The 15,456-nt window shown below is 44.6% G+C and overlaps 1 protein-coding gene across 1 annotated transcript in view; it reads left to right on the top strand.

Annotated features, from left to right (window-relative positions):
- The window catches only part of EIF3H (eukaryotic translation initiation factor 3 subunit H), a 359,943-nt gene that overhangs the window by 54,355 nt on the left and 290,132 nt on the right, over positions 1–15,456 (top strand). Inside the window, exon 2 of the mRNA XM_085605071.1 lies at positions 14,831–14,987. Coding sequence (XP_085461197.1) covers positions 14,831–14,987 — 157 coding nt within the window. The remainder of the gene's footprint in view (positions 1–14,830; positions 14,988–15,456) is intronic.

A 15,456-nucleotide genomic window follows, 5' to 3' on the forward strand; every position in this document is an offset into this window, starting at 1 on the left:
TTAGGCTCCCGTGGCGCCTGGAGAGCAGCTGGTAGGTAGGGGCAGGTCGGACTATCTCGTTAACGAGTAAACAGAAAGAGTTTGATAGCAGTGCCGAGCAGCAGCGTGAGCCTGGCTGTTATCTGGGAGGCCCTGGCGGAATTGTCTGCCACCTTGTGACAACGTGCAAGGCGGCCGATAATTCCCTGTGGTCTTAGTTAGTGTGACGGGGCCTACCTGGAGAGTTTAACATTTTCGCATCCTTCGCGAAGTACCTCCTCTTTTACTCCATTGTCGTCGGTGGGCCTGGCGATCCCACTATTACAGGTATTGTTTTATATTCACAAGTCGCCTGGAAGGACATTCATGAAATATCGTGCAGAAAACTAAAGGAGAAGCTGACATAGTCCCATCTTAAAATGGGCGGTTCACTGATTGTGTTTGTGTTTTTTACAGTTGTGTAACTGTGTTTGTGCATTGAAAGAAAGTAAAGCGCAGTAAACCTTTTTCCTGCAGTGCATTTGTATGCACGTTCCGTTAGATAGGCTATTCCTTACGCTGTTTTGCACCTGGAGGCTTCCTCTCATCAGCTGCATTTCAAATTTGCAAACGTGCTTTTTCTCTCTCCTTTGTGTGTGAGACATTTAATTATTAATTCGAACCGTTTTAGTATGCTTAACAAGGTTTTCGAAGTGCAAAGACATCATTAAGTTCTTTTTACTGCAAAATGACTTATTCTGTTTAAAGCATGGTGTTGCCCAATTAGGTTTCACTGATTGGCTTTACGCGACTTGGGTTATTAAAAAATGTGTCTGCCTAGAACAGTGACTGCACTGCCCTATTATACCCGTTACTTAACTTATAAATAAATATTTATTGGCATTTAGGTTGGTTTGCATGACCACTACTTTCAATGATACTAAACATCAAAACAATCCCGTTCCTCCACACTTGTCCTACTCCTCCTCCTCCTGCTGTCCCCCCTCCCTATCAGCTGTCCTACCCCAACCGCTATCCCTACTGATTGCAGGGGCTCACTCCCAGTTCCCCAGGGGTGATGAGACCTTGTATTGTGATGTAGTGTTAGTTCAGCTTGAAATCACCTAATGCCATTAAGTCCCCGGCCCACCAGGACAAGAACGTTTTTTGTAGTCTTTAAAAAACAATGGAGCCTGATCCTCGACTTATTTAGCGAAGTCTTTTTCTTCTCTGTGACCTCGTGCTGCTTTTGACATCTTTTCTGTCCCCAAAATCCGCCATAGGTTTTCAAGCCTTTGTTCTCTGAGGGGGGCACCCACTGTCCCCACAGTGAAAAGATTGTTTGCACGCAGCCACCAGTAGATCAAGGTTAAGCCTACCTTTGCCGCTCTGTGATGTGTATATATGTCTGTAGCTTGGCCACCCAGTAATATGCGTTACCGCATTTGGCAAGGTCCGAGCCTATAATCTGCGATCTAAACGTCAAGGCCAAGTTCCTGAATGATTTCAATTTGGGGCAGACCAAAGTATATTTATCAAATTCTCATCTTCCCCACACTCCCACCAGCAAAGTGAGCTATCTCCTCATTCTTGCCGACTGTTTTGGCTTGTAGTGTCATCGATATAGAATTTTCAGCATTGTTTCCTTACTGCTAGCATGGGAGGCAAACTTACCTTCTCATTGTTCCTGATCTAGACTAATATGCAACTCTTTTTTTCAGTATGCTCTTTTACGCTACCAGGGCACCTGTCAAAGGGGTCCTGCAGCCATTGTATGATCAATCTAACACTGTCCTTTTTTCGCTCTCCCCAAGCGGTCAGTGGATCAGGAACCACAGTTGTGCAGTTGAGTCGTTATGGGATAGATTGTGTATTCCCAGCACCCTTTGACATGGTCCCAATGGGCATTGGCGCCTAGCTATACTTTTCATTTTACCTTGCCAGGTGTAGCAATAGAATGTTGTTTATGTAATCTTTTACAATATGAAGGACCAACGTTTGGAAAATGTAGAGAATCCTGGGTAAGATTAATGTCTTGTATATGTCTTTCTACCTAGGGGTGAGTCCCTTCTACCACTTAAGTTCGACCTCTACCCCTCTCTTTTGCCTATTTAGATTAAGTTCTTTGTTTTTTTGCCTGGGTGGGAGCTAAGGTCAAACCCAGGTAATTGGTGGTGTTAGTTGCCCAGCGTACCAACGTCATTGTCTGTAATTTCTCAATTGTAGTTTTAGGTGTTAAACGTTAAGAACGACTGAATTTGTGAGATTACTTTTAAAGCCTTGAACCTTCTGTTATGCTTCCAGCTCATTCAGGGCCTGGGGGAGGGAGGGAGAGAGAGCAGAGTGTCTGTTATTGACAGCAAAACGTCACCTGCGAACATGGTTATTTATAGGTCTCACCTAGCGTTGCAGCGCGAATGCGCAGCCATCGCTTTGCGAGGCATTCAGTATATACTGTAGTGTGGAAGCTCTGCGCACTCTCTGCCCATTGGCTTTTGTCTTAAATGCTGCCTTCCGATTGTTTTGAGGCTTGTTAGACCCTCCTCATTCATCATTTGTATACTTCCACGGCTATTGGCCCCTTTATGCCTAACTATTTTCTTCCCTGTCTCCCCACCCCACCACCCCCTTACTCAATCTGTGACTTATCAGCCTCCCCGCCACCCCCCCCCCCCCCCCCCCCCCCACTCCCGTTCGTGTTTTCTTGCCTGCCGGAACTTCCTTTTTCATCTTTATAATTGCCACCTTGAAATGTGAGAGTTCAAGATGCGTGCTGTACAAAAACTTCTCATGTTTAATGAACTAGATTTTAATGTTACTCTAAATATAATAAGACTCTAGGCAACATTCGGGGTATGCATGGCAACTGATGCCTCTTAGTTCACAAATGGCATTGTTGGGCGGGAGGAGCGGCAGTGTTTTAACTCAAGCTTAAAACTAGCACTTTTAATAACTTCCTCTCAATTCAGTGCTATAATCTTGTATACTGAGGTGACGCGCTAAAGAAATGCACTTTTTTGAATTCTGAAGAGACATTCTGGCACATTTGCATCATGTTTACTGTATGATTGGTATGCCGATCATTTACACGGCTCGTCCACTGGCTCGTATACGCTATACTTGTCTCCCGCTGACTCTACCTGCTAATTAATATATTGACTTGCGCACTTCTAACAAAGAGAGATGAATGGATACATGACAGTGAGCCCGGTAGATGGTAGAGAAATAGACTGGTGCAGACAAAGTCAGTCTCCATTGCCTCCCGTAAGAATCCTCACTTTCAATAACCTGGGAATCTGCTGGCAACTCTGGCATGCCCCAACCTAATCCCCCTCACCTATTCTTAGCAGAAGCGGCAGATTCTGAGCTGTGCCCTGCTGGTGCAGTGGAGCACGGCAGCGTCTGTAGAAGCGCTGGGATTCCTAGCCTCTCCGGGCGGGCACTTAAGCCTTCCTATGTGCCTTCACACTCAGGATAAATGAATACATTTTGTTCTGTGCTTTAGTCGCCCCTCTGTGAGCACTGTCTGGTAGATGGAGCTCTGTGTTAATAAACACATTCAGAGAGGTGGTTGTGTACAAACAAACAGCCACAATACCTTACGTTTTGAACGTGTAGTTAAATACCTGCTCATCGAGTACCTTATTGGCTGATCATTCCATGGCACCACCAAAATTACATTTGGACACATTTGCTCAATTGTAAAACATTCCCTTCTATGGGTCATTTAACAACTCTGGGCTTTGGGGTTAGGTAACCTACTTTGGATGCTGTGTAAAAGAATAAATACAAAAATTAATGCAATGAAACTAAGCAACCAGTACTGTCTAAAACGCTGTGAAAACTGACACGCATTCTGGCATTTTGTTTAGTTAATGTCGATTTTCTCATAGATGCGAGTAAAGTTCTCAATATCTTAATGAAATCTGCACACTTTTAACTAATAGCTCCGGGCGACCTTTGACAACTAGGCAATGAATACATTTTCATGTACACCCAAAGCCCCCCGGCCCCTTGGCAAACTTCATTGCCTCCCAGTATTTGGGGGATAACCAGGACTCAGGAGAGTGAGTCAAATAGTATAGAAAATGAAAGAGAAATTGGGATTTGGTCCCATGCTCCGATCCCGATTGCGTTGGTTAGTCTATAAGCACTACTTTTATTAATGAGTTTCGCATTAGTAAAGCACCACGGTGTGCATGTGTGGCGACACTTCACCCATGAGGTACGTGCCAAGCAATTGTTGACACAATCCACACTTTGCGTCTTTTTCAATATATTTATCACGAAGTGCAGGAGCTTCCCAAGGGATTTTGCACACTACATACATTCACTCCAAAAATAAAACGTGTAGGTAAAAAACATTGCCATTTACGTCAATAGCTCTAACTCACAAATGCGAGACCTATTTGCATTGCAAATGCTTGTTATGTCTTGCATTCCAAATTTGATCCCTTGATTCTGGGGTTAGCCCAAATATGCTGAGCCAGCGGTTCCGAGTCAGGGTACACAGTCGAGGGCGCCAGTCAGAACCCATGCCCATTGATTCGAACTCTTGCTCTGGGGCCTTAAAAGCCTGCCATTAACCAACTCGGGAAGTTATCACCAATTTCCACTGTGTGGCACCCGTGAGGTCCCGGAGTAGTAGTTTTGTCTGAGAATATGTAGTGGTGGAATATCCCCTTCCTGATTGCTCTATATATGCAGCCCTGTCCGTAGCCAAGTTGAATTCCCTCCTCAGGCCTCCCCGACAAGTATAACAGGGGCTAGTTACTCAGCTACAATGGTGCGGATCGTCTTGTTCAGGAACCGCTCATTATCTTGATTGTGTAATAAATGGAAGCCAGAATTAGTGGCTCACTTCTCAAGGACCCCTCCGAGGTCACCCACCTGCCTGTTTTATCCTTCGGAGTCCCTTCTACAATCAAGGAGCAACCATTGTGCATCAGAATCCCTGCACCTACAGTCTTCTTCCCTCCCAGAAGAGAAATATATGCTCAATTAAATGCCACTAAGTATTCAGAGAATCTCCCTAAATTGTGATTCGTCACAATAATAGATTGCAAGCTGGACGTCATAAGACTTTTTGTCCTCCCCCCTCCCCCCCCCCCCCTCCCCCCCCCTCTAAAAAAAAAAAAAAAAAAAAAAACTCCTGCCCCACCTCTGCCCAGCTGTGAAACGAGAAGCAAAATATCACAATGTGTGCCCATTATGGCTCTAGCCTCATGATTGAAAACACACACCACGATATATTATACCACTAAGTTATACCATCCAATTTAGTACGTCACACTGCATTATACTATTCAGCATTGTATATTCCATTGCATTTTGCAAAAAAATGCTCCGTACATCATAACACATATTACTAAGTCATTGTATACCCCACTCTGCCTTGAAATACCACATACACCCCGATATCACCACAACATGCCTCATCCCAGTGTAGAGTCGCCATTAAACAAATCACATTACAACATATCACAACACACCACGTCATCTCATACTGCTGCCACAGTACATCACACCTATCCTACTTGCAACACATATCACCAGATTTTCTTCAAAAACAAAAACTGTTAGACATCCCACCTTTGAATTCTTACTGCACATCATTTAGCCAAATCCAAGAACTCAATACCCCTCAATGCTCACTATTTCAAGTCGCTGTCACACCATGGTACGCCCCATCAAACCCATGTAAATCACTCCACACCTATTTATGCAACACTCCATAGATTACAACACTATTTCCTCTTTGGAGTCTGTTGCACCATACATCAATAAATTGTGTAGCATCCAATAAATTGTGTAGCATCAGATCTCACCCTTTAACAGAATTTCAGAACATGTAACCCATGCCTGCATGATATGCTATAACTCTCATGACAACATGAACCTATAGGAAAAGTCTCTAATTACACCTTCTCTTACATTGCCCACATAGAAAAACTCCACCCCTTACATTTCAGAGCTCCATCATGATACTATATCACTACCTCAACAGTATGCAACCCTACACTACATCACACCATTTTGGAGACTTTCACCAGATTCCACATGCTAATAAAAACATTGCATCATCCAGAATCCTACTTCGAACATTAACATTCCAGTACAGTTCATAACGTACAACCCGCTTGGCTTCAATGCTTTGTTGTGTTGTATGCAAACACCATCCTTTGCTGTATCACCTATCCATTTAATTTACGGCACCAGACAGCATACCACATAACATCATATCTTTTGTGTTACACTGCATCCTGTGTGACCCACCTGACTTCCTAGATAGCACTATGTCAAATTAAACTATACCCACACTACCACTCCAGACACCATTTAAGATCACACATCAGTGTAGATATACAACCTTTCCATGCAAACATCTTACTTTTGACACCACATTGCACAGTACTCCGTGACTTTCCTCTCGTAATACTACGTACCACACACCGGACAACACACCTTGCCTCGCCTTCCAACATCTTATCACACATTAGCTCACCATACTACATATCATACATCACCACATACCCGAGCAGTGCACCTCATGACACCTCACCTACCCATACAGCACTGTAACCCATAACCCCAAACCACATTCCAATAAACCTCACTGCAACTTGTTTTCACCATAGTAGCCACACCACCCAGTGAATTAACCCACATTCACCTTCACCATAGTGTTACATATCAAATTATACAACATGCTGTTTGAACACTTCACCTACCGCACTTCTCCCCTCAACTCCTCACAGTGTATCACATCTTACCATATGCATCATATACTGCAATATACCACACCATTATAACATTTCAAGCACTGCATCGATTATCAAGCCACATCACTTGGTAAGAGATGTGAATAGGGGAGGCATGAAGATGGGGAGACTCAACGAAAGGGGACACGTGACCAATGGGAATGCTTTTAAACTGGTGTGACAAAACAGCAAGCCAAACTCAAAAATGTTGAACGCATTGGGAGTGGCTCATGGGCAGGAGAGATGGTGGTGCATGGAGGCCTCCGTCCAAGATGGTGACAAATCAACAGAGTGAAACACTGTAACGCAGAGCAATTGCAAGAAAAAACATAATGGGCAAGGAGACACAAATTCAAATGGCACTGGGATGGGCCAGACTAAAGCCTAGAATAACAAAGCAGTACTTGACTGCTTCAGCAGGACCTTCAGTGACTGTCTCTATCCAGTGGGCCCGTTTTCCATATCTCCATCTAGCAGGGGGGGTTCAAGGCGATTTAAGACCAGTATCCGTGTCCAAAAAGACCTGCTTCCTTTTTAGGTCTCGTCTGGCGTTGCTGGTCGAGAGTTATTGTGAGAGTAGATTTGAGAATGGGACTTGAAGCCCCACCCCTCATTTTCATTGGCTGGCGTCACCGTTTATGCAAAATGATGGCCTGCCATTGGAAATTAGGTTTTTTTGTTGACGCCCTTTCGCCTTTTCATCCGGACCGGGTCATCTGCTTTGCTGCTGTCGCAAAGCAATTTCTTATCTTTATGGGGGCCATCTGTTTTCACTCAGCCCGTGTTTATTTTTGCATGGCGCTTTCACTTAAAGTGAAAGTAAAAGCGCAACGCAAATATAAACAAGCGGCTGAGTGAAAACAGATGGCGAGCGCTTGTTAACATATTCTGACGAAGAGGCCCGTTCTCTCAACGGAGTTCTATGCATGCCCCTGAAAATCACGTTAAAAAGCGTGCACATATGCAGTACTTACTTCTCCGTGCTTCAACTTGCTATCCGAAACATCGATTGTTTTCATGAAGCCATTTCTCCCAGGCGACTCTCGACCTGTCATCCCTGGAAGCTCTCGAAATCAGCAATGCTTTCGCTTACATTTACTCAGCGGTCGCAATTTTGCCACTGCTATGTCGTCTTCTGGAGCCTTAACTACTGAGAGCCCAGTCGGCACCACCCTGGAAGCTGGCAGCAGTCCGGCCAGGTTCATGTGAGGTCAGGTGCACCTGCACAAGGTGTACAGCCCAGACAGTGCAGTGCGCCATGGTGCAGATCTGGGCACTGCCTGTGTTGGCGCGCCCTCTTCTGGCCGCCGCGCTCTTCGCCTACCCAACCCCCCCCCCCCCCCTCCAACCCCCCCATGAGATTATGAAACAAATTTCTAACTAGCATTGTCCGCTCTAATTCGTTACCTTCTAACAGCAGAGCACACAACCTGTGAAGAGGCACGGGCCTCGTTCGCCTTTAAAACAACAATTCTAAATGGGCAGGGAGTGAAAACTCACAGCGGAGGACTTCCATCCTGCAGCAAAGCCGGAAGAAAGGCAGAATGAGTGAGTGCATGTGAGGTCAGCTCCATGCCCCTGCTGCCACACTGCAGAATGCACGCCCTATCGAGGCTCCTTGAAAGCCGTTGGTGGCACGTTTAACGCATACGCCGCCTCCCACGGGCTGGCTACAGCAACAGCTTGGTACTGCCTCCAGGGTTTATCAAACCCTGTGCACGGAAGAAGCGTCTGTGAAAACTTGGAAATCAAGGGCCCTTCACCCCTAACCGGGGCTGTAAAAGTAATCCCGATTTGTGCCTGGGATTAGAAGGCACAGCCCGAAGTGCCGAGGCTGGACTGACGTCAGGCTGGGCACTGCCCTCTGCAAGCCTGGCAGGCACGTCTAGCACCGTTGACAACAGCCATTGGGGGGCTTCTGATCAGTCAGATTGTACACTCGCTCCGCAGGGAGCCAGGGGTTGGGGCACTCGAAGGGGCAAACAAAAAACCTCACTTTGCTCGAAGTGTTTCCCACCGTCGCCGCTTTTCACAAGGAACATAATACGAACTCTGATTTTCAGTTGATAAACGGCGACACGACGTCATGCCCCTGGGCAATGCACCCAATAGGAAAGAAGTCTGCGCCAGGAACTCAGTTGGTGAATCCCCCTCTCGGGATCAGTGGCTGAAGTTCAGTCTGCTGGCATAACCTGTGGACCTAGAGATGCCCACTGTTCTACTTGCATCTCTGGGGCCTATGAGAACAAGATTGGACCGGCTGGTAGAGACCTCACTGAAGGGCTATAATATCGTACAGTACCTGGAACTTTTTAGCAGAGAACTGGTTCTACGGGGTTCACTGGTGGCATGTGATGGCTGGAAGTGATGGAAACTTGAGCTCATGGACACAGGGACACCCGGCAGCCCTGGCACACTACTAAAACCAAGCTTGTAGTTGGTCCTCCCAAACACATTACCTGAGGGTGAGCGCCTAGTGGCACCCAAAGAAGGGCCACCGGCAAACCGTAGACTTTGGTTAACAGCCATTTCGTAAGCCACCATATTAGAATTCTATACCACCTTTTAGATAGTCTTATTTAGGTAGCTTTTACCACAACTTTCTTTAGGGCCCTTTCACTTAGTTAGCGACCTCAGTTAGATGAGGGGTATTTATGCTTGAGGGCATCAGTCACACAGATGGGTGACACGTACTGATGTGAAAATAAAAATTAGGGAGTCAGAAGGCAATTTAGGCCACCCTTACTGCTTGAGCACACAGTGCTGCTCCGGTATGCCTCTTGAGGCACACGTGGTTATCAGACCACAAAAGGGGTACCCATTCTCCCGCACGAAGAAGGCACATTTCGAAGTAATTTGTTTCTCCAGGAGTCCTGTGCAAGGTCCTGCTCAGGCCAGGTTCCACATCCGCCCAGTTTGGCAGCCATTCCTTCAGCATAGATGTAACCACAAGAGCAACACAGCACGGTATGTTCATGGAAGAAAACCCGAAAGTGGGCAGGCGAGGACCAATGCATACAAAACATATGTGAGGAACGGTATGGTTTGTACCAAGGGGTAAGTCAGAACGACACCCACACAAATGTAGTCTTTATTTTGACAATTTGTGTGGGCAGCAAAAAGTCTGGTTTACTGACCATTCATACGTGACAAGATTGTACAAGTTGGTCACAGGAGGACACAGATGGATTTTTTTTCAATAGTTTACACCAAACTGGAATGGTATGGCATAGCCAGCATGAATTGAAGATAACTAAGCCTCACGGTGACTGAGTGACCCAAACCTTACAACACTGTTATAGACTAAACGAGCAACGATACTAGACAGAGGACAGTCGATGACGAAGATGAAAGATGGAATGACAGAAGTAGTTAGACTCTTTTGGTGCAGCAAAAGTTAACTTGTCTTGACTGCGAAAGGGGCAGTCATGAAGAGGCGAGGTGGTAGGTTTTGAGCGATAATAAGATAATAGCAATCTAACCTGGGGGAGGAAGTGTGCATGACGACTGCACCCTCAACATCTGCTCAAAACAGTTTCCCCAGGGCTTTAAGTGGGGGCTGGCTTAAATCTGTGCTTAGCATCCTGTGCCGCCCGACTGGTACTTTGCTGCTTCTATCATTGCATCCAGATATATAATACAACAAGTAACATTACACTTACAAAAGGGCAGTACTATTGGCTTTGTTAGTTGCGTATGATAAATAAGCAACAACTATGACTTTGTTGCATATAATTTTGAAAATGCTTTGTGGGGGTCAACAGGGGGTAAAAGACATTGTCATTTACAACGCCATTACTTGATTAATGCTTCACGAAGGGGGGGGGGGGGGGGGGGAACAATAACATTTTCAATGCCAATAGCTCAAAACAATGTCCTTGCGAGACATATTGCATTGTAAATGCTTGTGTTATCCTGCTGCCAGAAGCCTTTGAAGAGGCGCTGTGTTCGACCACAGCTGTGCTGCATAATAAACCGAGACTCTGTGTGCTGCTACGGAGTTAAAGCTACTTGAGGAACAGAGGTAAGCGTTGGGTGTGGAAAACCTCTGGCTGCCATTAAGAATGCGCACCGTGTGTTCTAAGAGAACCACTTATGGCGCGAAGAGCGCTTATGCTGTGGTGATCAAGATTTCTATGTTTATAGGCAAAAGACAATTTACAAGTACAGTGTTGTTGTCTTGAAGCTAGTGTAATTTCAAGGACTGAAGCGAGAGATGCTGTCGGCTTCACCTTATTTTAAAAGTTTGTCACAGCGGCGCGCTCATAACTGCGAAGTTCCTTGTTTTGAACTTTATTTTCCCCACGTTTGCTACCAAATGGCATTTTGAGGATTATTCGCTCACTGCATTTATATACTTTGTCCTTTTCTACGCGACTTTGGGGAAGAGTGGGAACTCTTCATATTTATGTGCAAAGAACTCGTGTCTCCTGTAAAGATTGGTGATTCCTTATATGACTCTAAATACTGGGAATGCTACATTCTGGTTGGAAATACTAAAGAATATGTTTGCTTATTACTCACAAAAATATAAGCTTACGCCCGGGAAAAGAGGGCGACTCCGATTGGGGAAGGCCGAGTCTGCCCTGGGGCAACCAATCAGGGGGCCAGGCCACAAGCTGCAGAGGGGTTTAAGAAGGGGGCCAGAGGCCCCCTGAAGCATACAATCCCCTCCGGCATTAAGGAGAAATGGCAAATATGAGGGACAAGGGTTCAAGGGCAAGAACCAGGGCAGTAACAAATCAGGTAAATCGTGCTGGAAATTTGACAAGGACGATTGTAAGTCGGGGGCAGCATGCAGGTTCCAACACACCTGTGGGTTTTGCGGGGGAAACCACCCCGCGGTACGCTTCACGCAGGGTCAAGGAACAGAAGCTGGCAAAGATAAAACAGGCACAAAGATGTGAGGAGAAGACCCCCGCAGACTGGGGGCAAGGGGCTAAGGGCAGGGGGCAGCTGCTACCAACCCCTATAAAAACAAGCATTTGCAATGCTATAGGTCTCGCATTTATGAGAGTTTAAGCTTTGGCGTTGTAAATGACTGCCTTTTATTTAGTTTAAAAATAAAATTAAAAAAAACATTGTCACTTACAATGCCAATAGCTCAAACTCACGTAAATGCGAGACCTATTGCATTGCAAATGCTTGTTATTTTCATCCCTATGGGTGCCTTAAATGGTGGATCATTTCACTAATCATAAAATTGAGATTGTTTTTCTTTAAAGATCTGCCTTTTGGACAACATTCTATAAAATCAGTGGTAATCTCTGGCTGATCAGCTAATAAGCGTATTAATTCCTGCCAGACACTCATTTAATGGTAGCATTTGATTTGATACTTTTTATTGCTTTCATTTAGCATTATGGGAAAGGTTGGGAAAGGTTGGGAAAGGTTGCCAATGGGAAGCTCGGAAACGGCGATAGGTATGGCATCTGGCCTTGGATACCTTGCATTTCTCGTTTGCTTGGTAAACATTTTGAGTCCTATCGACCACAGTATTCCTCAAAATCCTGATTAAATTGTGTGGGTGCCTTGCATTGTTTCGTGTCATCCTGTCCCATTTCATTACAGCATGTATGCTTAATCTGCATCATACAACATTTTCCACAGATTTGCATTTTCACTGTACTCTAGCAGAAATATTCCCTAATTTTGAATTCCTCGTTTATAATTATTTGCATGAAAATGAGACCTGTTGTGTTCAACTGATTCTTACTGGTGTTGTAACTTTAATTTTCCAAATAACAATTGACAGCACTAACGCAGCCCCTTTGTCGTAGTTGTAACTCATCGACCGGATTATTTCCCTTTTTGTAATCCACATTTTCAAGCATAAGTACCCCTAAAAGATGTTTTAATGATGCTGCTCCCTCCCCCCGACCCTCTTGCGCCTGGTCGTTAGCCAGTGAATTGTTTGACCATGTAAATCTAGCCTCCGGTTTCCTAAATTTGGAATGTGTGCAGAAACCTCAGCTACGTTATTTATGCAAAACCCGTTTCCACAGAATAGCAGGGCTGAAATCCATTATGGCGGTTGGTTCGCCTAAAGACATGAAAATCAATAGTGCTTTGTTAGCAGCAAGGACATGAAGCCTTCTTCCGTCATGGTTTGCTAGGATGGATTAGACCTAGCTGGAATACGGTCTGCTTGTTGCGCTCGGCTTGGCGCGATCTTATCTCCGCAGCGCGCGCCTCTTCCTTTGCCCCTCGCGGACATTAGTCCCCGTAGTGTCTTGTTTGACTGTAATTACGGTTTGGCAGGGATTGACGGATTGTGGGCGTTGGTGTCCTGAAACAGGCCTCACCGACTTCATGAAACGCCGGTGCATTAAACTACAAAAATGCATCGGGGCTTCTCCGCTCGCGATCTACTTAGGTCTTGTCCATATCCAGTGAATATGGATCACTTCATTCTAAGGCCTCGTGCTCCAACCAGTATTTACTCTGTTTAATCAGCTTGCGAGGTGTTGCTCAGGGAAAGAGATATAATGCGCATTTTGAATATGAGTGGGTTGTTTTTGCTTCATGTATTTCTTGGGTTTCCTTTATTTTTTGTGTTGATTTGTGCCATATGTTTTAGAGTTGAGGAGGCAGGTTTTTGTGTTATGCTGTGTTTTCTCTTTTTGGTCCATTGCCTCCTTATTTTGGCTAGGGTGGGGCTGTGTAGGCTTATGAACCGGTTCCTATCTGCAGGGGCGTAGCTTGACAGTATGATTGGGATGGGGGTGTGAGCTTCAAATTTCCCTAAATTAACGCCGGCATGTCCTGGCAAAATACATTATTTGAAAAGCAGGTTGGTTTGAGGGGCAGTGAGAAGGGATAGATAGCTGTGTGGATAGTTAGAGTTAATAAAAGGACAATATGTTATCAAATAACCAACAGTTTTAAGAACTTCAAAGTGGAGAGGAGAGAGAGCGAGTGAGTGTCTGTGTGTATTTTTGTCTATGTTTATGTAAAAATCCTGGTAAAATTCGACAGACATCTCCCCATACCCGACTGAAAGCACCTGTGCCCAACTACTTGCTAGAGAATACATTTAACAGGGGGGTGTATCACCCTAAACACCCCTCCCGAAGCTATGCCCCTGCCCATCTGTACGAACCACTAATTCCCCGTGCTACTCCTTTAACATCACGGCACCTTGTTGTGAAGCCACAGTGCAAGCTACTGTTGCCATGAAACATTGTGCAGTCTTGTTCTTTACTTTTGTAACTTAGTTTTCGCTGTGCCAGAAACAGGCCGCGTGAGTAATAAACATCTGTAAGTTCTCTATACAGTACGTCTCAAGCCTCTGCATGAAGAGGCGAGCCACCCTGGCTATGGGATTTGTCGTCCGGCCTCTGTTTTGCTGGAATGATGGTTCGACTTTGCTCATTACGTTACCTCTTGCAGTGTAATGCTTGAAGTTGGTGCCTGAAACACTAAGCATGGCATGCAGAAGTCTAAAATCTACTCATTAGTTTGTTGTAGCTTTTGGGTATATTTGAGATTTACAATATTCCAGGACTTTGCCTGGCAGCCTATAGCAGTCATACATTTACAGGAATACTCAACATATGCGAAATTTACTTTAGATGGGTTAGCTAGGTCAAAGCTCTTAATTAATCATTTATGCGATTCAGAATTAGACTGTATAAAACCAGCAAATGAATGTATTTATTATGTAAAGTCTTCCTTCTTAAATGTTTGTAACACTGTTTTATATAATTGTTAGTGTAAGTTCACATCAGTGTAAGTTCACATCAGTATTGCGTGTGGTATGTAAGTGTCATTTCTGTGTTTTTCTGTTGAACGAGTAATGGTAAAAGGATGTGGCCTAACGGAAAGATCCACATTGAACACATTTTCATTTTTGTACAACGCCTATTATTGAATAGGCCAGTAAAAAATAAAGTCACACATTTTCACTGTAACGGCACTAAAACACTTAGAAGGTAACATTTCACTTGAATAGGCTCACAAGACCTGAATTCCAAACGTGGCCTCAAAAGAATGAGAAAATGAATCTATGGTGTAAGGGGTACCATTTTGATGAATAGAGGTTGTTGTGCATATTATGCACATTTTTAAAAAAAGTTTTCTTTAGTGTCTTTTCTGCTTTATTTTTTTAGGTTTTGCTGAAAATTATTAAACATTACCAAGAAGAAGGGCAAGGCAGTGAGGTGGTACAGGGCGTGCTGCTGGGGCTTGTGGTAGAAGACCGACTTGAAATCACGAATTGTTTTCCGTTCCCTCAACACACCGAAGATGATGCAGACTTTGATGAAGGTAACAAATGCATGAGGATGTTTGCTTGGCCGCAGTCAAATCGGTATCAGTTATAGTATGCTGCGTTGGCTTACTTGTATTTCATATTGTATGAAGAACTTTACATGCCTATTGAGGAGGGGGGGAGTAGTAGTGTACAGAGCTTCCAATTGAGGTTTGAGCTGGTGCTTCTGGTCTATGGCTAACACCCAGAACTGTTCTACTCCGTTTTTTGTAAAGTAACAGCCAAAAATGTTAAGGCCTGATAATATAAGAGTATTGTAGCCATCTGCGTCAACTGAGTATAAATTGCCTTTTTTGGCAGGTATGAACAGTAAGGGCTTAAACAAATGTAAAAAAGTAACTTTTTTTGTGCAAATTCCCCATGTGTGTGCACACCACTCTATGATTTACACAGCATCAACTTTCACAACCACCGTCTGTTTCTTTCGGCCACACACAAGTACCCACTTCTCTGGTGCTTCTGACT

Source organism: Triturus cristatus, chromosome 5_1 (assembly GCF_964204655.1).
Source record: "Triturus cristatus chromosome 5_1, aTriCri1.1, whole genome shotgun sequence".
NCBI classification, from domain to species: domain Eukaryota; kingdom Metazoa; phylum Chordata; class Amphibia; order Caudata; family Salamandridae; genus Triturus; species Triturus cristatus.